This window comes from Daphnia carinata, chromosome 1 (genome assembly GCF_022539665.2).
Source record: "Daphnia carinata strain CSIRO-1 chromosome 1, CSIRO_AGI_Dcar_HiC_V3, whole genome shotgun sequence".
NCBI classification, from domain to species: domain Eukaryota; kingdom Metazoa; phylum Arthropoda; class Branchiopoda; order Diplostraca; family Daphniidae; genus Daphnia; species Daphnia carinata.
This window is the reverse complement of record NC_081331.1, coordinates 3772688-3798536: the sequence shown is the minus strand read 5'-3', so window position 1 is coordinate 3798536 and position 25849 is coordinate 3772688. Positions and strand designations below refer to the sequence as shown.

At 41.8% G+C, this 25849-nt stretch overlaps 1 protein-coding gene across 1 annotated transcript; it reads left to right on the top strand.

The window, feature by feature from the left end:
• Nucleotides 1-20826: 20826 nt before the first annotated feature.
• On the top strand, nt 20827-24146 carry LOC130692486 (zinc finger protein SNAI3-like). The gene is made up of 2 exons (XM_057515601.1): nt 20827-21268; nt 21414-24146. Exons 1-2 carry the CDS (start codon nt 21121-21123, stop codon nt 22700-22702), a joined length of 1437 nt encoding a protein of 478 aa, XP_057371584.1. The 5' UTR covers nt 20827-21120; the 3' UTR covers nt 22703-24146.
• Nucleotides 24147-25849: the final 1703 nt, after the last annotated feature.

The window sequence follows — 25849 nt, the reverse complement described above, 5'->3', positions numbered from 1 at the left end:
AGATGCGGTCAACCTTATAGCTTTAGAATGAGTAGCGTGATTCTTGAAATAAAAAAGAAGGGTGTGTCCTACAGTTTTTGCCCGTTGAAAGTGACGGTTGTTCTTTATATAAAGCGACTGTGTTCCAAGTTCAAGAATTGAAAAACGAAAAATGCAAGAGGGAGAAAGTTAACGGGTTTTTCTCTTGGCCACGTAGAGCAGCCTGACCGTAAGGGCGTTTTTGAAATAGAACTAGTTGTGCGCGCACCGGGCGCTTACACACCATTCAGGATTAATGCGGTGGAACAAGACCGCAAAAATCACGGGACCCCCAACTCTCCTTTTTTTTTTCTTCCCCCCCTCTTGAACCCCCTCCTTCGTTTGGCTTGAACTGAAATCCTGAAATTCAACTGGCTTTTGATTGTTTTCAACTGCCTTTCTTCTTCTTCTCTTTTTGCTATGTGCTCTTGTATTGTGTATAAAAAGAAAGAAAATTCGAGCGACTAAAAAAAAAAAAGAGCCGGTGAAGTTGTTCCAGACCATCTGCACCTGGTTCCTTATAGACGAATATATATATTCTCCTTTTATTATTTTTTTTCGTAACCCTCTTTCTTTCTTGTGTGTTACATCACTCTCTTTTCTTAGGCGGCAAATCCTCATTGCGCTCCTTCCTGCTCCGGATTTTTCTCTGCTGCCTCTATCCTCTTTTTGTGTGTTCAATGATCAAAGTTTATATAGAATGCGCACATGCCTGGAAGTATTTTCCGTACAACCACAAGCTTCAAAGTAATGGCAGTCCCGGAACGGATTGAAATCGCGTTATGTACGTTTAAGCGAGAACAGGAAGCAGTTTGATGGTCACATTCATTTCATTTCTCTGTCAATCCGATTTAACGCACGGGGAAAAGCACGCACAATTGTTTGTATGTAGTCCAGGTGCGTTTTTACATGTGCCGTATATTCAGCAATTTTGAAATTGAAAAAGCCCCGCAATTTGAATTGATGAAAGGAATTATTATTATTTTTTTTTTTTTAGAATTTAAAGAAGATATGACGCAAAAGATGTGCAAAGAAAGAAACGAGGTTTGATTTGAGGTGCAGGTCGCGCACGAGAAGACGTTTCGAATAGCGATCAAACCACGACATCTCACCTGATTATTCCACAAGTCCCTGTGTGTTTGTGTGGCGTCGTGAACTATATTCTTTTGATGCCTCTATGCGTATACCACAAGAGTGCTGGCCAAATTGGAATAAATAAATAGAAATCTGATGAAAAAAGAAACTCTTTGTGATGGAACAACACCAACAACAACAGCTCGTATAGTATTTATACATAAGCAAATTCAAAATCGAGAGGCTGAAAGAAAAGAAGAGGAGCTAAGGGGTCGGACAGAAAGCCCTGGACGACATGAAGAGCCGGGCGTCCGTCACGAATAAAAAAAAAACTGGATGTAAAGCATACACAAAAAAAAATTCATTTGCAAGTGAAAGAAAGCTGTGAAAGCGCATATAAGGAAATAAAAGGGATCTCTGTTTTGGCGGGGCTCGGTTAGGATCTATATGGTCCATCTTTCTTCAAACTGTTTCTCTTCGTTTTGTTGTTGTTTTTTTACAATCAGCCAGGATGTAAAAAAAAAAAAAAGGAAATCTCTGTTGATTCTTTATTATCATTGTAGCTACAAGTCTCGATGAACAAGGATAGGCAATGCGTGGGTGTACATCATCGAAATTACCACCGGACCGATAAATAACGGAAATCGAGTGCCGAGTCCTCCTTTATTTTTTTTTATTCATTTTTTTTTTTTTTAAAGAAAAAAGAAAAACGTATAGCTCGTCTTTGTGTGCAAAAAAATAATAATTCGAAAAAGGAAATCGAACCAATAGAGATCGGGAAGATGAAAGAAGAATAGAAGGAGGAGGAGATATGTATATTATATTGGAGCGTTAGTTATACGCAGATGAATTGGGTCTTATAGTGTTTGCGCGCATCCTCCATTTTGGCTCTCTCCGTGACGTAATATAAGCATGAAAAGAATACGAGAGAAGCGGATCGAAAAGAAAAGGAAGTTAACACGCTATTTCGTGACGGGAATCGACGCCTTTGTGAAAGAAAAAAAAAACCATGTCCGAGAGAAAGAAAACGGAGCGAAAACCTGACGAGCAATCAGACCCATTATTCAAAGATTTACTGGAGATTGTCTGGAAAGCCCGAAAAAAAAAAATTTCTACCGCCATTTGAAAAAAAAAAAGAGGGGCTCGACACACGCTCCGATTTTCTTTTTTGTTTGTTGTCGCCCTAACCTTATTTAACATACGTAACTTCGTGATTTCCTATAGAGGCTCACACACGTATGTACACGACGAACGGAACGTCGTGGAAAAAGTTCACTATGCAAACCCACGAGGCAGATGCCACAGATCTAAATCAAACCCGGAGAAAACCGACATCATCACCCGATACTATCGGATTTCCCCGTGCGTTTCTACGTTGCCCACGTAGAAAGGAAAGAGAGTGGCATCCATTTTTATGTACTACATTCAAACGCGGTGACGCGCTGTTTCTTTTTTCTAACAAAAACTAAAGTAAAAATAGGATCAACCTATTTAGTAATAGACGGGCCTTGTAACCTCATTAAATAAGGAAGACATGTTTCAAAATTTTAGAACTGATTTTTATCATTCAAAAGTATAGAAGCATGTCCTAAAAAAAATGGAACTCGGTGGCTAATGAATTGATAAGTAGAAAGAAAGAAAACAAAAATCCAATCATTACGTAGTTAACAGGATCTTTAAAGGCAAAAAATATAGCCGTCATAAGGTTATTCTACACAACTACTTTAACAACGGCTGCTGTCGAACACCGAAAGGTGCTACATGACGGTGCTAAATCATCGCCACTAGTTTGATTACACACAGAGCTTTCTGACTCACTCGTTACACCGACTAAAGCCGAAGGAAGGGCAGAAAAACAAGAGGGGGGAAACTCACAAAAAAAGAAAAAACATTCACCTTTTACAACGAGAAATATGTACAAGAGTCAAACTTGCACCTGGAAAAAAAAAAGAGAACTTCGACATGTTTTAATGCGTTTACCTTCCTTTTTGCCTGTCTATATATCTATACTGTGAATATATATACAGAGTTTTATAGTCTCGTACACATAACGCAGCTCAATAGACGATATATTATTATTCCCCTTCATTTACGGGATCATTTATCATCGCTTTTACGGACAGACCGCTGCGTTTTTCGGACACGAGCCGCAGCAGTCCAGCAGGCCCTGGACGACTATTAATTGTGCACGTCACACAGCGGTGCGAGAGAGTCAAAAGAGAGAGGTACACATTTTGGAGAGGGCGTCTTGTTTTGATTGAAAATCCCCTTCTTTTTTCTTCTACGGCCGAGCAAAAAAAGTTGGTGTTTGTAGAGACCTTAACATCATTTCCACAATATGGCTCTGATTGGACTGTTGGACACCTATGTGTTTTGTACATGCCAGGTGCGTTAACGGTGGGGGTAACGATCTATGTGTACCTTTACAAGTGGTGCGTTTGTTTGAGCAGTTACTTGCGGGGGCGGTAAATGTTTTGTTTTTTTCTCGACTGGAACACCGCGGAAAAAGTTTAGTTGTTTGGTACTTTGTTGCTTGGCACGAGTTTCAAACTAAAGAAGATGTTTCCCACCTTTGACCCGATCATCGATGACAAATGAATATCGAGCCCGTTGTGAAACTAATTTATCTCTGACACACATATCGCCTATTGCCTTTTTTTTTCAAGAAAGAACTGGCCGTGTGTGTTCTTGCTCGTTGTCAGCTGTTGTCGCTATTACAAGCCCAGCCGCTTTTGAAAATAAAAAATAAAAATATGGAATTTCTTTTAAACGTTTGGGTGTACCCAAGCAACCGCAAGCAGTTAGTCAGTTATATAAATACATCCCGTGTTTGTACATTATGACTAGGTTCTCTTACGTCGTTAAAAAATTCTTTTTTTTTTCTTCTTCTTCTTCTTCTTCTTAACGCACGTCCAGGCCAGAGAGAGAAACAGAGAAAAAAGGAATAAAGATTAAGAAGTGGCAAGGTGAAAAGTGACACGCTCAACACCATACGGACCTGACTTTGACCTATTCAGTAACAGCTGGACACACCAGGGCTCACCCGCGTTGGCACATGTAACGCGTGCGCGCGTGTAACGCAAAGACGCTGAGAGTTAAACAGAACGAAATAGTTGTGTGTGCCGTTTCTTACCTCCCTCGCTCTTTTATTTTTATTTTTGTTTTCTTGTATATTTTGTATCTTCTCTCCCCTTTTAGCTGTTGGAAATAGCGGAGGGAGACTCGTGTTTAGTGGGTAACTCAATAACGACAACACGAGTTTCATTATCCAACGGCCGGCACCCTTGTCTTGCCCTTTACCTCCCGCAGAGTGAGACAAGTCGATACAGCAAAAACAAAAAAAGAGAGTATCGAGTAATCTTCTCTAGTTACGCCATCGTTCAAATGAGAAATGGAGGGTGATCATGTCTTTCTCTTCCATTTCCTGTGTCAATCGGCTTTTGACGGGCTAGGGAAGGCTAACGAAATGAGAATCGGGCAAAACAAAAAGAGCTTTTTAGCTGTTTGTATCTTCAAGGACGATGAACGGACAAAAAAAAAGTCCTTGCAATTGCCGAGTTTGTGCGTTTTATAACGAACGAACCCAAACGTGAAAAACAAACGGATGAAATGATAAACAGCGTTTTTTCTGCTCTCCACTATGTACATATGTAACAAGATAGCGATCTCATTTAGCAACACGTAGGCAGCTCGTCCAACATGCAAAAAATCTTTCCACTTAAAAAAAAAAAAAACCGGTAGGTAGTGGGGAAGGAAAGGGAACGTCGGGAGTTGGCTGAGACGTTGAGTTATAAGAGTTAGGTCTCGCCACCTGCTCCTCGTCTTTCAACTCTTCTGATGGTTGAGAGTCTGCTTGTAACTGTGTTACTTGGCTGGATATATATATATATATATATATATATATCAGCCATGCAGCAACAGCTAGCAACAGCCGGCCACGTAGAACACGATCCTTTCCTCCCCCCTCTTTTTTTTCTGCCAGTGCATAGCATATTCATAGGCATACACTATGCAAGTTAGACTTTTAACCTTGGCCCAGTACATTTAATTATTGAAATGCGTTTCCTTTATTCAGTTTGAATTGTACAGAAATTGACAGGTTGGGATATGGCATTATATGGAACTCTTCGTAAGTAAATTATTTTTGCAAGGGACTGACGACAGCGCGTTAGTTATGCTGGCCTTGGCCGGCAAACAGAATTTTCTTTTTTAGACACAGCAAACGGGAGCCGAAGATTGAGGTTAATCTCGTCTGCGGGGATGAATCTTTCACGCTCCGCTAATAGCTAATCTGGATGTCTCAGTTAGCAATAAACATAGTTGGCTAGACGGACCAATAGCAGGTGCTGAAGGGTCACTGGCTGGCCATCAGTTCACGCCAGCCAGAAAAGAAATACCACAACGACCGAATGAGACAAGAATAAGAAATGCCACACCGTTAAGATTTGCCCGTCTGCAAACTGTGATCCTTGCTCAAGAATGTGCATCAAGTGCGAACAGGAGAACGGGCCCGTTCTCATTGTATACAAGACATAATACAGCCATCCGAAAGAGCTGGGACGGGCCATGTTGCTATAGCAATCCAAAGATGCTGGGGTGTATGCGTCTCCCGTTCTTGCCGGTGCCAAAGAGTCAAAATAAACACGCGGTGACGAAAGCCTATTCGGACTTGACACTGTTATCAGGGCTATATCCCTCCTGGTGCTTTGCCTTCTTTCTCGATTGGGTTGTATACGCCTCTAAAGTCTTCAAGTATTTTTACACCGGCTGCGATATAGCACATCCGTGTTAAGAAAAGGGAATATATAGAACGAAGAAAGAAAAAGTTGTTGTTGTTTAGGTGATGGGCCAAACTTGAGCAAAAGAATGTCGGGCAGGATCCCGCAAAAAAAAAAGTACCAAACAATTTGCTCTCCAACACAATTTTGGAGGCTGCCGGACTAATCTTTCACTCTATTTGACTGTTTCGCATTTTGTTTTCTTTGCTTCATTTCGTTGGTAGAGGTGTTGTTTTGTCTCTATTGTGCTTTTGTTGTAGCTGTTGCAGCGGGGGGAGCATGGCCGCTCCTGCAGAGCTCCCTCTCGCGCTATACATCGGTGGTGTGCGCCAGAGCTGCTGTTAACCGAAAATGTTTTTTAACTGCCTCTGCTCTTTTGCAGCAGGTTGTGTGTCTGCGTTAACGACCGGTTGCATTCTCATACCCCAACCGCTATCTATACGACTGCTAATAAAAACTTGCGCGCTGTTGGCATTTCTCGAACATCTAACGCCCGGACGCTAGAACAAGAAAGAGACGGCCACAAAAAAAAATAAAGGTTATACAACACTATAGGGAAAAGGTGAATAAAAAAAAACAGGACAAAAGAGCAGAAGAAAACAAAAGAAAACGAGACAGAAAGAGATAAGAAGAAGTTGGAAATGAAGACACACAAACAAGGGGAAAAATTACGGACGAGAGACGCATCGATTTGCCAAAGGTGTAACAATGCGGCCATTCGACGGACACAAAAAAAAACAAAAAAAACAAAAACAAAAAAAAACAAAAAAAAGTGCGGGGGGAAAGAGAGATGGAACATTTATAGCAGCAGACCTAATATACACCACTTGTTATGGCTTTAAATACAAAAAAGAAAAACTATTCCGAGGCTTTGCTGCTGGTGCTTGTTTGGCGAGTCGTGAAATTTCGTGTGCTGATCGTTTCGGGATTTTCTTTTCTATTTTAAAGCCCCTGTGCACCTAATTTATACAGATTGTGGGGCAGGATAGTTGTTTATCTTTCTAGTTGCTATATAACACCCAGCTTATATAGGCAAATACATATGGAAGAAACAAAACCATAACGAATCGAGAGGATAGACGCCAACCAATTTTCCAGTGTGCGGAATGAAGCAATGAGTTGGACGACTCCTCTTTCTACGTAAAGATGAATCCTCTCATTCAGACGCATACACACAAAAAAATTAAAGGGGATTTTGAAAAAAAAAAAAAAAAAAGAAAAAATCGTGCAACCTCCGGATAATGTTCCAAAAACGAGGCGCGTGGGATTCTAAAAACAGACGACAAAAACAGCGAACCCGCCCGCTGTTTGGATCCTCCACCAACTAGCTCGCGTTTTGCCATGTATATACTGCCTTTCTCCTTCATTCCTTTTTTTAAAAAATGTTGTGTTATGTACATCGCTGTTGTTGTGTCTGGTCCAGGGACTAAAGAAGAAGGAAAAAAAAAAAAGACTTACCCAGTTCGTCGCATTGAGAAGCGAAGAGATTGAAGCCAAAAGTAAAGAGGGGGCCACACAAACAAACAATACTCTTGGTTTCATCATGGAACGTTAGACGTGGAACATTACAAAAACCGGTCGAAAGGCAGGAAGACGACGATAGAGGGAAAGAGAACAAAAAAACAAAAAAAAACCAAAAAACCTGCAGATGGAATTCCGTAGCGTTCGTAAGTCAGTAGTGTCACGGCGGCCGTAAATCTCCGCGTTTTTCCCCGGAATCGTCCACGTTCCAGGCCGCCACCAACGTCGGCCGACAACAGCAGCTAGACAGCGCAAAGAGAGGGACACTGAGAAAGAACACACCTGACTACCACATGTCATCCAACGTCTATTTCCTTTCACGTTTCTCTCGCTCTCTCTCTCTCTCTCTCTCTTTCTCTCTTTCTCTCAGCTAAAACAAAAGAGAAACAAAACAAAAAAGAACTCTTGCAAGTATCAAGGATGTCTCGTAATATACTCTGTCGTCGTCCTTGTTGGCATTCTGTCATTGCCATGAGTATATCTACGGACGTAGGAAGCTCACCACTTTAGAATGGTATACGTATCATTAAAAAAGGTCATAGACGAGTAGTGGGGCTCATTTCCGCTCGAGCGGGACCTGATCTGACATTTCACATTCACAGCCGCACCTGTCAGCCGCTACGTAAAAAAAAACGAGTATATATAGAGCCCAGCAAATGAATTCATTTTTCTTTTTTAAATGCTTCTTTTGCTGAAATCTATTAGCCATGCAAGTTTTTGAACAAGATCCACTTGCCAAGAGAAGAGAAACCGCAGAGAGCAATAACAAAAAAAGATGGTTGACCGGTCGCAAAGAATAGAACGTTTTAAAGGGACGTAGAAAGTAAACCTCTTACAAGTAGCAGGTGTATTCCCCCCTACTAATTTATCCTATTTTTTAAGGTATAGATTTGTTATTTGACCTTCTACGTAGTTGGATGTGGGCCACGACCGAAGGTTCTACGCACATAGAAAGAGACAGTTTCAAGAGTTTCCGGCAAAGCAATGGGAGACCGGCAAGGATATAGCCAAGGACCTTTCCCTCTCTAAGAAAAAAAAAAAAAACACTCGGCAGGTCTGTCGTGATGGTGTCTGTGCTCTCTTGAACTTTTTAATGACACGGTCTTTTTTTCTTTTAACCTCCACAATAGACAAACAGGCGACAAAAGCTCCTGTTGAAATGGAAGAAAATACGAGCTGAATAACCTTCCCCATTGGCCTATTCCGCGACCCTTATTTTTTTTTTTTTTAAACTCCGTTCTATTATTTGATTTTTTTTTTTAACTCTAGGATATACCTCTTTTTTTTTCTCCCCCATGATTCCGGTACGGATCGAATGTGCACCTCAGAGAAAAAAAACTGGTCAAACAATTTCTTCGACGTCCCGACCATTCTTCTCGTCTATTCTTATATCCACAATTGTGTTTGTGTTTGAACTTGAATGGAAGCGCGCATTCGAACCCCCCCCCAAAAAAAAAAATTAAATATCTTCCGAAAAAAAAAGGGGAAAAAAATACGGATGAGAAGATGAGGAAGAGGAACCTTTTTCCGGCCTATTATGTGTACATATACAACATTGCTAACCTTCGGCGGAGGAGGAAACAAACCTCCAGCTACACGTTGCGGGTGGTATAAAACATCCTTTTTTTTTTTTCTTTTTCTTTCTTTCTCGTAAAGGGTCGTCGCTCTTTGCTGCGCAATACATCTGCGGACGGCCGTAAGAAAAATTCGACACCCTCAACCAAATTGCGGTTGCGTTTTCAGTACGCCGCACATTTCTTCTGGTTAGTACATCGAACACACCATTGTTACAAGCAGAGCACAGCTGACCTCGATTTCTGCAAGATAGACGACGTCCATTATATCAGCTGTTGTTCCTCTATAGAAATCCGGAATAGAGTGTAGACATATCCGGAATCAGAGCCTAATGGCATCGTCAATGGGGCACTAATCAGATAAACGACCACGGGTATTTCAAAAAAAAAAAAAAAAAAAATGAAATTCAACAACATCTCTCTTCTTCGCTCCTTAACCACGTAAGAGGATTACACAGTGATGTATTTTTCTATTCGATACGAATGACCCGATACACGAAATAGCTACGTATCCTTAAATAGGCCCACAGATTGTCAATGTAACCGTGACTAGCAGTTTCGAGAGCGATACATTTCATTTGCCGGGCTGACATTATTATTGGCCAATAAGTTCTCGAAACTCTCTAATGCATTTCCCGTGTCGCAGACTAGGGCTGATGCTCAGGAGTTATGTACGCAGGACGGAGCGAAATGTCCTTTTTGTGTGAATCGAGTCTATGTATAGGCTAACGCTATTTATCCATGCCGGTTATTACACTAGATCACTTATACACGTGTGCTCCTCCGGCTCTGTCGATGTCCAATCCACCGTTGATAAATTCTATTGCGGTTTCTTTTTTTTTTTTTTTTCTTCTAATCTTTTGGTAAGTACAAATTTAATTCGATAGCGAGGCTTTTCACGACATAGCCTCGTTCTGTCCCCCCCTTTTTTTCGATTGGTTACCTGATTTTCCTCGATGATATGGTTCATATTACATTCTTATACTTTTGCATCTTTAACAGGCTTAAAGAGTGGCATTAAACGACACGATGCCAAGACGTTTAATTCACCAGAATAATAGATGGGGAAAATAAAAAACGGCTGTATCTGGTTGCTAACTCATCTTGTGTATTTAAAGAAAGTATTCTCCTTTTTTTTTTTTTTTTTTTTTTATTTTGGCCAACCGCAATCCATACAGGCTTCCTTTTTTATTCATTTACTATTTTCGCTTTTATTGTTGAAAGTTTTCTTCTTCTTTTCTCCAAAGAAAAAGTCCTCCCTCCCCCCGGTTTGTCTGGATGCGCGATGACATCGGAGACGACCCGAGCAGCTGGAAGGACATGTATCCATTCTCCGACTATTTATCAATTTAGCGGCAAGAGAGAGAGTGAGAGGGCTAGATATATTTTTTTCTTTACCAAAGAAGAGGATAGCAACAAACGTCTGTTTTGTTTTCACAACTAAAAATAGGACCTGAAAAAAAAAGCAAAATGCGAACGTTTGCTATGTGATGCTTTCATGAAACTCAAGTTTCCTATTTCGTACGTTAAAAATCGCCTGGTGAATAAATCAAAAATATATATGTACACGCACATACTGTACATATCCTTGACGCCGAAAACACGTAACTGTATTTACCGTAGTGTTTGACAATTGTAGGTATTTGAGCGGTTGAGGTGCAGCATTCCATTTTGTCAACGATGGAATGTTGGGGAAATGTGACGTTTTTTACTTGATCCCCTAAACAGCGTGGACCTATCCAGCGTATGGACGTGGCTTGTAACACGCATCCGTCAAACTTGGTTGGCATTTTTAAAAGGACGGACAACAGGGGGATTGCTCCTTCTTCAGTAAGTCTCAACGGATGCAAGTTCAAATAAGAAAAGGAGGGAAATGAAAAAAAAAAAAAAAGAAGATTGGCATTTTAGAAAACGGAAGTTTTTGTTGTTTGTTTGTGGCCACATCATCCGCCCCTTCTGCCACCTACCTCCGGTTATTGACGTGTTGCATCTCGCCAAGTGATGGCAGCTACCAATATATACAAAAAAGTTGGCCGACAAGCTGCACAAAGACCCTTCGTCATGATCCGGAAAAAGAATGAAACAAGTTTTTGCGGGAGGAATGCAAAGCAAAAGAAAGGGAAAGAAGACGGACGTCATGGTGGACTCCGTTTCCATGTCCGAACAGGAGAGAGGAATGGTTACGCATGATCGCTACCACCGGCAATCGAGAAGGAATTTTTCATTTTTGATCGCCATTTTTTACTCGTCAGGAAGGCGGCCTTTTTATTTATTTATTTTTTTTTTCTACGAATGTTTTTCAATTGATGATTTTTTCTATATATAATGCCGAATGCTGTTACAGGTTCCCACACAGAAGCTGCGGACGCATTGAAAAATCGACAGCCGAGGGGGGGGGGGGGGGGGATAGAGAAATACTGACACTCACGTCGTTTCCAACGCGCACTGTAAAAATCTATACAATAGGTCGCGTCGGTATTTTTCTATATTTGCTGTGTGTATGTGTGTTTGTGTGTGTCACTTTTTTTTTTTTTATTCGAATCATTTCCCGTGTGAATTTTTTTTTTTTTTTTCCTTCTTTAAAAATCTCGTACTGGAGATTTATTGATCGAAAACCTCCTCGTTCCGTTTCGCTTTTGGGGTGGAAATCGTCTCTTGTGTCCATTTGCTTCGTTGTCGGCCATGAAAATAAAAGAAACTGCGCCACCAAGTTCTTACCTTTTTCTTGTTATTTGATTTTTGCCTGTTGCATCTGTAAATAAATAAAAGAGGAACGCTGCCGTTCGTATAAGCGTCCAAAGAAAGAGAGAGACGCTCTATTATCCAATGCAGCCAATCATATTGCATGGGTGTACGGTATCGAATGAAAATAAAAGTGTTTCCCATGGACGTCGCAAAAGAAAAGAGAGCCGCATTTCAATTGCATTGATAAATGGTTGAAGGGGCCCGCTAGACGTGCAGTAGGAAATCGTAGAAACCAACACCTGTGTGTAAGTATCTACAAGTCTTTTTTTGATTATGTCTGCAACACAGTTCTACAGTGTATACACACACACATACACACAATAGTCTTATATCACGATTGCTATCCCCTCCTATTCGATTCAATGTATTTTTTTGTGTGTGTGTGTCTGTTTCATGGGAAAGCAAAAAAAAAAAAACTGTTGGGTACGTGCGTGCAACTTGGAAATCGGATATCGATCGATAAAACGATGGGAAACGAAAAGAAACTTGCCGATTTCGATTAGCGCTGCTTCTGTTTGTTTCTTGTGGATGTGCGCTTGCCGAATTCTATCCACAATTACGATAAACGTTGTAGAAATTAGTGGGGTAGGCAAAAGTTGATGGTGTGCGTGCTGAAATGGACGGTAAAACCCTCCGCGTACGCCAACGTCTTTTTCGATTCGGTTACGGAAAGGTTCAAATAAAAACCGCGAATCAAATGGGATTGCGTGGACTGACTCAATTGACTAAATTTTCTGGACATTGTCATCGGCTATTTACCGATGAGCTTTCTCCCTGTTTGCATGGCGCGTGTGCGTACGAATAACAAGTTAAACACAGCTGATTCAATGGCTGAAAAGCGTCGACGTAAGGATGAGGAACTTGCGCGAGCAACAGCGGCAGCCGCTAGCGAAAAAAGAAATTTTTACGTCGAGTTGGGTCAGATGTCCGGCCGGCCGGCATCAGCAGCCGCTTAACAAACAGATCAAGTTACACACACCGAAAAAAAAAAAAGAGACTTCGTCATCGTCGTATATCTTTTTCTTTTGTCTTTGTTAAAAGAGGGATTTTGGCTTTCAACTCATCGATCCGCTAAAAGACAAAACATGACAAACACAAGACAAATAAAAAAAAATAAAACAACAACACAGACATTCAAAATAAAAAAAAACCCACACAAACGGAAAGACGATCCACTTTGATGATCGCATAAAATCATTGCGCGGATATGTTACAACTCCACCTCTCACACAATCACAAGGCTTTTCTTCTCTTAACTTTTTAACATCATTTCATTTTATTTTAAAGAAATCTAAATAGAATTCATTTTGCTAACTATGTCAATCAGTTTCTTAACGTACAAATCAAGTTGCAAACGAACTGGCAATGAAATAAAGTCCATTGACTGGGCGGTGTGTACAGTGGTCAGATCGTTGATAGTGGAACTGCCCGGCTAAAAAAAAGTAGGGTGGGCAGGTGTTGTGGACATTCGGATAAGAAAATAAAAATAAAAAAAGAAATTACACATAAATCAGTTGAGCGTACGGCGTCGACCACGTACACATACACACGTAGAGGGAAGGCCAAAACACGGTGCCAACGCATACACGTCGGAATCTGTGCATCACATTTATCCAAAGGGCCGGCTGTTACCGTACACCCAACTGCTCCAATCCGTTCCATTTCACTATAGAGAATCTGTATAGACACATGCATACTGAAAAAAAAAAAGAGGGGAAAGGTTACCCCTCCTGCTCTTGTGCTTATAACTCTCTCCCGTTTTTCTATTGTCTGCGGCGGGCAGATGTTTGACTGGGCCCGGCTCTATTTCTAAAGTCGCACTAGTGACTCAGTTTGTTATATGCGAACGTTGTGCACACCAAAAACAGTGGCCAGTGGCCAAAACCATTTAACGTTACACATTCATGTTCCTAATTTGCTTATTCATTAACTTGCATGCATTCCTTCTATACATGTCCCAATTAAACGTGCAAATAAGCGAGGGGCGTTGTTGGTGCTGGACCTCCACCCCCCCCCCTCTCTCAGAAAAATAAAAACCGTTTGCCCTTGTTCACGACAGCCAATGATTGCAATCAGGTTTATTGATACACGCAAAGTTTTTTCAGAGAGGGGGTGATACAACCACGGACAGAGAGGCAGCGCCAGGTGCGCGTTGGCCGCGTCGTTTGAAAAATCAAATCACCATCGCAAAACGAAATAAAAAAGGGAGAAGGTTGAGCTCAATGGATAACAAAAGCTCCATCGGGAAATAGAGATGAACCTACACACACACACACACACACACACAGCTAGAAAAACCTTAAAGGCCGGCAGGGAGGGGGGTCTATTGAACACAAACGGAACAATAGGTCAGAAAAGCTTTAGCCCCAACAGAGAGTGCCACGACTGTTACAATCTGTATACTCCTGGCGCCTTTCTATACTACACACACGTTAAAGTCCATCTCTTTTCTATGTGTGTGTGTATATATCTACACACCTTGTATGCCCCATACGTATCTAACTGGCCTGTTGATATATACGTCCGATTCATCTATTGATATCGCTTTTTCTCCCCCCCCCCCTTCCCATCTATGTGTATGCACCGCTGTTGTGGATTATTCACTGCATATACGACCCAGGCAAAAGGTGATTTCCGTAGAGTGGGGAGTGGAAATGGCACTGTGTGTGTGTGTGTGTGTAAGGTGCCAAAGACTCAAGGTGGTGCTCGTTTGTATATGTTTAGTCGCACTAGTCATCGGCGCTATCGCGGAGCAGCTGCACGAAGCGAGCAGAGAAAAAAAAAAGGGCAACAAGAAAAGAGAGAAAAGATAAAAAAAAAGAAAAATATTATGAAGAAATAAAAAAACAAATCCGGGTTAGAGAGTATTCCAAAGGTGCAGCACGCGCGTTTTTTTTTTTTTGTTGTAATGTCCAGTCAAAACTGTTTGACGTCCGTTTCTTTTTTTGTTCGGGGGGGCGAAAGAAGGTTGTTGTGTGCAATAGTTGATAAATGGCCAAACACAATAAGAAAGAAAGAATGAAACGGATATAAAGCCATTATCCAATGTTTTCATCATTTGAAACTCGAAAAAGAAAAGAAAAAACTTCAGAACTTATTGTACAATGATTGATTTTCCTTTTTCTCTTTTGGGATAAAACTACCCTGAAAGTCTTGATGAGTATACATCAACGCCCACTAAACTAACCGTGAATATGTGGATTTTGTGGCTTGTAATCACGAGATGCCAACAACCCTGAAAATCGACAACATTAAAACAATTGAGAAGAAGAAGAACTTGCTCAGGTACAAAAGGTAATGAACGCCAAAGTCAATTGTGGCCTTAATCACACTCCGCATTTGCCCATTCAATTGAGCTTCGACTATGGCTATATTATTACCATATCTTTCCGCCTCTGCGCTTACAAACACAACACGTTTCCCGTAAAAAAAAAAAAAAAAAAAAAAAAAAAAGTCCCGATTTTTTTTTCAGCAAAAACACTCGAGTCTGATGGATGCACATGAGCACTTATGATTGGATGGAATAGGATAAGGAGAATGTGGTAATCAACGGTGCTGATTTGATTCCATTATATGCACTGTCGACTGCTCGCGCATCGAGCAAAAACCTTCACCATATTGGCCTGAACAACAACAAGAAAAAAAAAACAAAAAACAGAAATGAGATGGAACAACAACAGGAAAGAAATATGATCGATGGCGTCGATGAAGCCGTTCCGATGATGGATAGGAGCGCACAGACAGCAGCGCCATCCTGAGTATAATAGACTCACGGTCGACGAAGGGGAATCCGGCTACAGTTGTTCCTACACGGGTGCAACAGCAACCCAATAAGACTAAAGAGAGATGTAAATAAAAAAAGAAAAAAAAAAAAAGAGTTGCACGCTGCGTGATGTTCGATCAGTTCCCCCTTTTTTTCGTATATGAGAGATGAAGGGGGGGGGGGATTATTATAGTTGATGTTCGACAGAACATTTTATTTATTTTTTTTTTCTTCTTTTAGAAGAGAGACAACCGGTGCTTCTCTTGCTGTTTGGGATGTTTGTGCTACCGCAGTGGAGGAAGGCAACAGCCGTCATCATCTGTGAATAAAGAACGGAAAACGAACGTGTATTGGCGCCAGGTGATATGGGCACCTTTAAAACCGATAACACGTCAGTTTTTCGGACGTTTATTCCCTCCGACATTATCATCAGAGCTTAACTGCCTAATTCCCTCTGTAAACTTGCTGCATTTTTACAGGGGAAATGTAATAAAAATCAAACATAAAATGCGTATGCCGATCGGTTACGGATGATTTCTTTTCTGCGTCTTGTTTGAACGTTGAAAGCGTCCATGACATTCGACACACTGACATGTGTACGTTACAGCAAAACGAAGTGAATATCTACCAGCGAAAAAAAGAAAAACCCGGGGCTGATAAATAGCCCCGAGCTAATAATAACAAGAAAGGTTTGGTCACCTGCCCTTGATTTTTTCCTCTTTTTTTTTTTTTTTTTTTTTACCTCAGGAATTTCAACGATGTGTACATAAAGCAATGGCGGTATATTGCAGTACGTCTACACAAGGAGGAGGTTCTTCTTCATTTCCATTCATCCGGAAACTACTATACACACCTACTACCCATTTTTACGAAGGCGAAATAACTCCGGCGCTTTCTTTTCTCAATTGTCAGGGCCATTGGGAAAGAAAGGGATACGGTCCAGTCCAGCAATGAAAAGGTAATTCGTTGGGCACGCGACCGCCACTGCTTGCACGGGCATTTGAATGGAGAAAGAAGAAAAGGTAATAATAATATAACAAACGCTGAACGGACGACGGCCGTGCGTCAGTGTGCTGGTTTGACAGTGCGCGTTCTATTCCTCTTTATACGAGACGGTATATATCTTTGAAAAAAATTATAAAAGAGAAGCCTCACCAGCTGGAGCAGCTGGTGGCGATGCGCGCTCAATGACGGCTCGATCAGATACAACTTCGACGCGCCACTTCTCCTTTCATAACAGCGTCGGGTGCCCCCCCCCCCCCATCCACTCCCTTCTGGTACACACCCAGCACCTTGTGCGTTTGCACACACACCCCCAAGAAGAAGAAGAAGATCCTCTTCTTCTTGATGGCGCGAGCGTAATACCTTGACGTCTTGCAGCTGCGTCGTCGATGACAATACAAAACCCCCCTCCACCTACCCTCTCTCTCTCTCTCTCTCTATTCTTGGTATTACTGCACACACATCCCCTTTGGTGTTATTTTTTTATTTTTTTTTACTGCGGATGGATATCTTTTTTTGTCAACTGGTGAACGATTACGTGGAAAGAAAAGGTGACAAAAAAAGGGAGAAGAAGAGAACAATAATAATAACATTCTATATGTATGGGATGTGTGATGATTTTTTTGTGTGTGTGTGTGTGCGTGTGTGTGTGTGTGTGTCCGGCTTATGTGTCAAGATCGACGATAATCTTGACTTGAAGCGAGCGATGAAGCCGCGTGAATGAAGCTCAAGACGTTTTGTGCGTGCGTCATTTGTCCCCCCTCACACACACACACACATTTGATGCATTTCAGCCGACATCCAACAGCAGCTGAGTGATGCATTTGTACAGTCAAATATCTACAAGAAAATGGCTTATCTTTTCTTACGTGGAATTTAACACACACACAAAAAAAAGAAGAAGAATGGGAGCAGGGGGTAGGATGAAAAGAGGCAAAAAAACAAAATTCAGTTCACGTTAAAAAGTGAAAAAGGTGGAGACAAAGTCCCCGAAAAAATCGAGGACATCCATCTAGATCGTCGTTGCTTCATAACAATGTCTATTTTTTTTTTATGTACGATCCATTTTTTTGATTCGCATAGATTTGGAGAGATTCTCTTTCACCTTTGACGCGATGACAAGTCAAAGAATGCCTGAAATACGGATGGATTCATGCAAAAGAATCGCCCTATTTTACTTCAATTTCAATAAAGGCTTTTTAATCAAAAAGGCAAAATTTTCGTCGCGATGTTGAATCCATCATCGAAAAATAGAAAATATTACGTGAGAACAGCAAATCGAAAATGGGGTTGCCTACACATAATGCACAACAAACAGTTCCGACATCGGCATAAAAGATTTAACAGAATAATAATAAATAATAAGGAATCAGACGACAGACGAAGGACGTGTCAAACGATAAAACTTCAAAAGAGAAGAAATGAAACGAGAAAGAAAAAAAAACAAACAATCTGGTCGATAGAGGAGAAAAATAAAAGGTAACAAAAGGATTGTGATATCCGACACCGGCTTTTTGTTGTTGCCTGTATACTCTTATAGTGTTATGCATGTTTTATAAGCACGCGGGATACTTAAATGAGTAGCGGCAGGCAGCGACAACCTTTACAGTCGGGACGACGACGAGCCGCTCAGCCACATCATCTCGTTTTGATTTATTTATTCGTCTTTTACTTCAACTCTTCTTCCTTTCTTTTTTCCTCTTCACCTTTTTATGCTGTTTGCCTTTTCTCTTTTTGTTTGTTAATTTTTCACGCTTCCTCTATGCGATAGGGAAAAAAAAAAAAGAAAAGAGTGGAAGAACTAAAAGAATAAAATTATTCTCCCGGAAAAAAAAAAAATGGCATCGGGATAGAGAAGGAGAGAAAGAAAAAAATAAAGGTCACGACTCTTGCATAATAAGTTGGTATCACTATATGCACTAAAATCGAATGGCCTTCCTCCCTCGTGTATAAGGTATGCGCCCGAACGGACCCAAGGACCACAAAAAAAGGGGGGGGGGGGGGGAATAAATAACAATTTCAGAACTTTATATGTACAGTACGAGCCAAGTGACAAATGTAACGATGTCGACCGTTTTGACCCGAACGGATTGTATTGGCGGTACGCTCGCGCCCCGTTCACGCGGGAAAACCCTCTGGTATGAAACGCTCTCCTCGTTCGCTTTCCTTTCTTATGGATGTATGCATATGAGTGGCTGTGGTGCTTGTGTCTGTGCAATAGCTGTGTGTGTGTGTGTGTATGTCGCCTTCCTAATGTACCAGAAGAAAATGCGACATTTATCGAATAAAATATATTGACGCGCCGCTCTGCGGGATCTCCTTAGCATATGAATGGGCCGAACGAACCGTCAGAAAAAAAAAAAAAGAAAAATTAAAGGAGAGAAGGAAAAAAAAAAAAAAACGAATCGGCATTCGGCAATACAGGGTCGACGTCACAAGCATCGGGCGTGAATAAGTCATTAGTAAGCAATCGGTATCAGTCTTGTATTTATTTATTTGATATCTGTAAGGAATGAAAAAAAAAAAAAAATATGATTTCTATTTTCTTTCTTTTTTTTGCATTTGAAAATGTGAAACCTCGGTTTGTTGGGTGTGTGTGTGTGTGTGCGTGTGGCTCGCGCGGGAAAGAGTTTAAGCCATCCATCATGTTCTTTCTTCTTCACTGTCCTTCTCTCTCTCTCGCTCTCTATCTCTCTTGTCCCCCCTCTGAGCGCTGGATCAATTCGTGTGCGTATGTCGGTATAGGTGACACGTTTACACTGTTGCTTCTGTGACGGAAAGAGAAAAAAGGGTGAAATGCTATACACACACACACACACACACACACACCTTGACTTGTTCGCAAAAGGAATTTTTATCTTTAATGAGATATTGAAAACGGTTCTCTTCTTTGCTAACGGCTTTGACTGTCAATCGTTTTCAACATTTGTTTATTTATTCTTCCTTCATTTTTTTTTCTTTCCTTCCTTTCTAACCCCCCGTCATCGTTTCGAAAATGATCCGGTGTGCGGAAGGTTCCGTTTCTTTTTGCGCGACGAGCGGAAAAGGTGTTCTGTTACCATCCAACGGATTAGAGCAACCAGTTGGAGGGAAGTGCCATCGCAGATTGGATCTTCTGTGACTACGAATCGCAGAAAAAAATGGAGGGGACAGGAAGTTCGGCATGGTGTGGGATCGCGGTGGCAATAACATCTGCGGACGGAAGTGAAAATACAAAACGCGCAAAAATAATAACAAAAAAAAAAGAAAAAGGATTCTTTTCTTTTTTGGATTTGTTTTTAGTCCCTCATCCGCAGTTAATCTCTCATCTGCAACAGTTGCCCTTTTTTTTTTTATTTTTTTTTTTTCAAATCAGTGCCATCAATCCAGCGATGTTGGCGTGCCCGAATTTTCTTCCGGCAGCTTAACGTGAACGGACAGCCGGCCCATTTGTTGTAACAATGTTTCCCTCCTTCCTTTAACGACCGAAACTCTTGCACGTTACATATCCAATCTGTTGATTCAAATCAATGTCGACAGATTATGTGTATTTTTTGGATAAAATCCCCACTCACTGGCGGATGCACCTGGTACCACATCGCAACCTGGAACATAATATCTAGCCAAGTGCATACGCAATATGTTTTTTTTTTTTCCTGCCTTCTTCTTCTTCTTCTTCATTCTTTCTTTTTGTGAAGGTACGTGATGTTGTTGTTACCTGGGCCCCGAAAAACTCCGGCTGCTCGTGGGGGCCGCATCGATAATGCCTTGACGTAAATGTCTATGAAAACGGAGCCATTGAGCTGTGCACTAAAGATGAGCAGATGCTCCGCTCTCTTTCATTGTCCATTCAATGAAATTTGATTTTTCTCCCTTTTTGTTTGGGCCCGAACATGGCCAATGAATAGGGCACTGACGGGCGCTATATGGGGTGGGGTGCCTGCTGGAACACATTTCTTTTTTTTTTTTTTTCCAGCAGCAGTTTTCAAGTGTGTGTGTATTTGGGTGCCCTCGCCCCTTCTTTTTTCGCCTGTATCTTCTACACCTCGTCGTCGTAGACGTTTTTTTTTTCTCATGTGTGTCGCAAACCGTGTCTTCTCATTGGCCGCTGATAGGGCACGTGCTTCGTTCCGGAGGGTGGTGGTGGGTGGGGTTCCGAAGAAGAAGAGGAGAACCTTCCACAAGGGAGGGAGGATTTTGCTTTTTTTTTTTCTTTTAGTTCCCCCCCCCCCCATCCTCCCTTGCTCTATGCTCTTCGTCCATTTTCTAGATCCCCACAGCTAGCACCTGTAGCAGCGGTGGCGCCCTGGTAGACTCGGGCTACAAGAAGGGCCGGACGGAGCGGTGAACAGTTCAGTCAGCGCCGAGCACTCGCACCGACCGGATACTTTTTCTCTCTCTTTTTTTTTGAAATCTCCAGTTGCCCTTTTTTTCGCCACTTCGTACCCAGTCCAAGCGCAATTTATTCCTTTAAAGGACTTTGAGAGAATTGTTTGTTGTTTTCAATTCATTTGAAAATCAAATACATCTCAGCGCGTTGAATCAGAACACGAAACCAAGAGTGTAATCATATCGATTTGGTTACATTTTTCGCCGAATTTTTCTGTTTTTCGCTTTACATCCCAAATTTTTGCGGATCGTCGCATCGATTTCGTTTTGCGCATCGATGTGCGGAAGCAGTTTAGAAGCCAGCACCATGCCGCGTTCATTCCTCGTCAAGAAGAATCAAAACTACAGCCACTGTCCGCTCAAGAAGCGGCCACTCTCCTACTTTTTGCAGGAGAGTCTCGAAGCGGAATCAGTTAGCGCCACAGGTAGACGATCTTTGCCAAACACATTTTCCTTACAGAGTTTGAACAAAATCTCGAGAAAAAAAAAAAAACAGACGTAAAAGAATGTGGACTCATCCTTTTTTTTTTTTTTTTCTTTCTCTTCTTGAATTTCTTGAATGCTGAACAGAAGCCTCGCTAGTGACATCAGTCATGAGCGAAGAGCCGGAGAACTTGAGCTTGAAACCGGAGGACCGGTACGCTGCCGCCGAACGGGAGCGTCAAAATCAGAAGCGACTGCGCGCTTTATTAGAAGCGGCTTCGTTGCCTTCGTCGGTGACACCGGCCGCTTTATCGCCGCCACCGGCCCATCAGCCGCTCAAATCTTGGACGCCTCCGCTGGGTCATTTCGCACCCGAACACGTCAACAGCAGCGCATCGTCGCAAATGTTGTCGTCTCAGTCACTGGCCAAATTGTCGACACCTTTGGAGCCGCTCCACTTGAACAACCAGATCAACGTGTCCGTGCCTTACCATCACCACCAGTACGCGCCTTACTTGCCGTTCAACTTCCCCTACCGTTCGTTCAGCTCGGCCGCCATCAGCCCAGCTCTGTACCCGGCCGCTTCCCAAAACAGCAGCCCACACCGGCCGAGCAGCGAGCAACTGTCTCCATTCGCTCCGAGTGAATCGGCCCAGCAGCAAACCTCGCCGCGAGTCCAGTGGCCGGAATCGGCCGTCGCGCTGAAACTCTCGGAATCCACCAGCGACATCGAAGACCTTTCCTCTCCGGCCAGCGGGTCCAGCGGCTGCGAAGAGAGCGGGACCGAGTCGACGACCCTCCGTCATCACCACAGTCACAGTCCGCCAGCTTTGCTGTTGTCTTCTCAGCGGAGTAACAAGAAGAGCGGAAGCAGTGCGTCGTCCACCTCTTCGGCGTCATCGGCGTCGTCGACGTCGGCGGGCGCCACAGCCCGCTACCAGTGCCCCGACTGCCACAAATCTTACTCGACCTACTGCGGCCTGACGAAACACCAGGAGCTGCACTGCGCCGCCCAGCAAGCGGCCAACAAGAAGTCGTTCAGCTGCAAACACTGCGAGAAGGTCTACGTCTCTTTGGGCGCCTTGAAAATGCACATCCGGACGCACACGCTGCCTTGCAAGTGCCTCCTGTGCGGCAAAGCCTTCTCCCGCCCTTGGCTCCTCCAGGGTCACATCCGGACGCACACGGGCGAGAAACCGTTCTCCTGCCCGCACTGTTCCCGCTCGTTCGCCGACCGGTCCAACTTGAGAGCTCACCTCCAGACCCACTCGGACGTCAAGCGCTATTCGTGCAAGTCGTGCGGAAAGACCTTTTCCCGCATGTCGCTCCTCTCCAAACACGAGGACGGCGGATGTTGCGCAGCCAGCAACGCATCCGCATCGCCGTCGCCCAACGGTTCACAGTTGTTGGCCGTCGCCAAGAGAGAAGTCGCTTGAAAAATGTTCAGAGGGGCAAACAACGCATTGCGGTTACGCTTTTCGTAACTGGCAGGCAGCAAAACACCTTACGTGCTAAATACCTGTTGGATGAGCTTATATATTATATGATGTGAAAAGCAGGATGTGTACAATCTTCGTCAACTTGCCCACCCCTCTCCCTCTCAATTTTTTTTTTTTTTTTTTTTGGCCGCTGTTTCGGTTGGTTGATTTTGACATTTCTTTAAATTTCTTTTCTTTTTAAAAAGATTCTGCCTTTTTTTTTTTCCACGTCTGGAAAAAAATACCTCTAGCATGTCTTTCTCTCACCTTCCCGTATGTTTTGTGCGAAGTCCTGACAAAAGACGTTGAAGAATTCGCGGTGCCAAAAAAAAAAAAAAAAGGAAACAAAAGACAAAAGAAAAAAAAAAAAAAAAAAAAAAATTTCTGTTGCAGGAAGATAATTCTCTTCTGTGTGACGTTATACCCCTTTTTAACCCTCCCACATTCTGCGTAGAGCAGTAAATGGTGAAATTCTTTTTTTGTTCTTGAATCTCGCCATGCGGCTGGGACAGTGGATGATATTGACGATATTCATCATCGTTCCAACGTTGAAAAAAAACAAACATTTGGATAGAAAAAAAAAAAAAAAAAAACCCAGTCCTAGTCATCGAGCCTTTGCTCAAAATGTTCACATATCTCTTGATTTTGATTCGCCCACCAAAAAAAAAACACAGTCCACCACACCAGGCCATACCAATTTTCTTTTTTTTTTTTTTTTTTCCTCCTTTTTTCTTTCGTTGCTGGGTTTTTATTTCTACTAAAAACCCGGCCCGTCTCTTCTTCTTCCTACGGACAACCCGAACCAGTTTCTAGTTTTCTTTTTTTTCTATGTTTTATTTGAATTTTCTTTCGTATTCGATTCGTATCTTTATAGCGATGGGAAGTATATACCGTTCGTATGTGCGTGCGCGAGAGTGTGTGTGTCTGTGTTTGCGTGTTTGAGTTTTTGGATGTCTGACTGTATTATATCGCCATGGTGTTTTCTCAGTTGTCCTGGACACTGGTCTGGTCAAAAAGGGGAAAAGAAGACAACAACAACAAAATCGGACACTGGAAAATGTTCTTCTTTTGTTTTTATTCTTTCCCTCCCCGTTTGGGATAACAACAGCAGCTGCCTGCCTGTGGAGCTCCCAACCTTTTCGATTTTTACCTTTTGAAACACATCCTCACCTGTACGTTTGATACCCCTCCGTGTGTATGTGTGCCTCCCAATTTTATTCAAATGTGTCTTTCTCCAGTTCGCCACTCACTTTGATATATAATTCTTTTTGCATTTTTTCTTATGTCCCTTATCGCAGAGTATAAATAATTTTCTTTGATGCCCAGTGCCTTTGTATAATGTACGTAGTTATTTAAAAACGAAGAAAACGAAAGAAACAAAAACACAGACGAACAAAATGAACATTTTTCGTATTACTCATTTTTTTTTTTTGGAATATTTATTTTATTGATATTGACTCGTGTTAAGTGCGGAACGAATGCGCCGTGATCCCGCGTTTATGTCCTTTAACAAACACGCATTTATTGACATTCGCTGAAGTCTTTTTACTGAAACGGGGAGGGGATCAAATGCTGCGGCGCACGTGCCTGATGACGATGACTTGTGTCTTTTCATTTTTTTTTTTTTTCGTGCAAACAAAAAATTTAAGAAAGAAAAAAGAAATACTATTGAATAAAGAAATGTTTTCTTCTTAAATTTGATATCTCGCATGTCGTCAAATTGTCTCTGTAAACTCGTGTGTATTCATTTCATTCAATGCCAATTACGAGTCTATTAAACACGACAAAACAAATGATTTCAAAAAAACTAAGCGCAACTCCATTTTCATTTCATTTTTCTTTTATTTATTTTGTTTTTTTTTTGTTTTTTTTTTCATTTTCATGCAGCTTGTTTTCCCCGTAATTTTTTTGTTTGTTTGTTTCCTTGACGAATATAGCCTTGCAAGTCAAATAAAATATACGCAACGAGACAAACGAAATTTAACAACCAGGTAAAATGTATGTGTCAGCGTGGGCGCTATAAAGTGGTAGTAATAGCGTAGATCGGCACCTGTTTAAGGGCATCCCGACAGCAAAGAAAAAGGGGGTGGTCACGGGAGGGGGATGGGCGCTATATGCCACTAGGATAGTAGCGCTTTTGTACGGGAAAGAAAGAAAGAAAAAAAAACAAAAAAAAAACAAAAAGGCCGCCCACGACGCTGGCCGAGCGTGAATGACGACAACCGCCAAAGAAACTTCCCTACCAAATAAAAGCTGTACGAAACGACAAATAAATAAAGTAAATAAAAAAAAAAAAGCGTATTCGCGTGGACCCCCACCACCTTCCAGTGTTTTTGTGTGTGTGTGTGTGTGTGTCTTTCGACCAGTTGCGTATATGCCTATACGCACTGCGACTAATATAATTCTACTTTATCTTATCTATAATCATTTCTATTTTTGCAAAAGAGAGAGAGAGAGAGAAAGAAATTCAAATCAGACAAAAGAGTCGCGTAGCTTTTTTTTTTTTTTTTTTTATATTTACAACCTAAATTGATAAAATTGTTTATTTCTATATACATTTTTTTTTCCTCTGTTCGTTTGTGACTGTTTTGAGGGAGGTGACTCGTTTCTTTCTGTATACTTTTGTGAGGCCCTGACCAAATCGGGATCAAGTAAAAAAGAAAAAGAAAAACTTAAAGGCGAAGGTAAAGGACCTTAAGAGATAGAGAAAGAAAACTCTTTGCTGCTGTGTGATGGTGGCATGGCCGCACCTTATGTCTTGGCGTGGTAATGTCACCTGTGCGTTGTTCATCTTGTTCATCAAGTCTACTCCTCCTCTTTTTTCTTTTTTTTTTTTTTTTTTTTCTTTTTCTATCTCTAGTCTCACAAGGACCGGACCGGAGCAATTCCAGTAAGAGAGAGAGCGACTGATTTTTATTTTGGAGGGGCCCGGCCACACGAACACACGCGCACAGATATAGACTTGTGTATAGTTTACACACGCGTATTAGTATATGTAAATCTTTTCCATTTTAGTCCGAATTCCACGTAAAAAAAAAAACAAAAAAAAAAAAACAAACAAAAAAAATACAAACAAATCTGTTACGGATGGATAAGGTTCTGTGC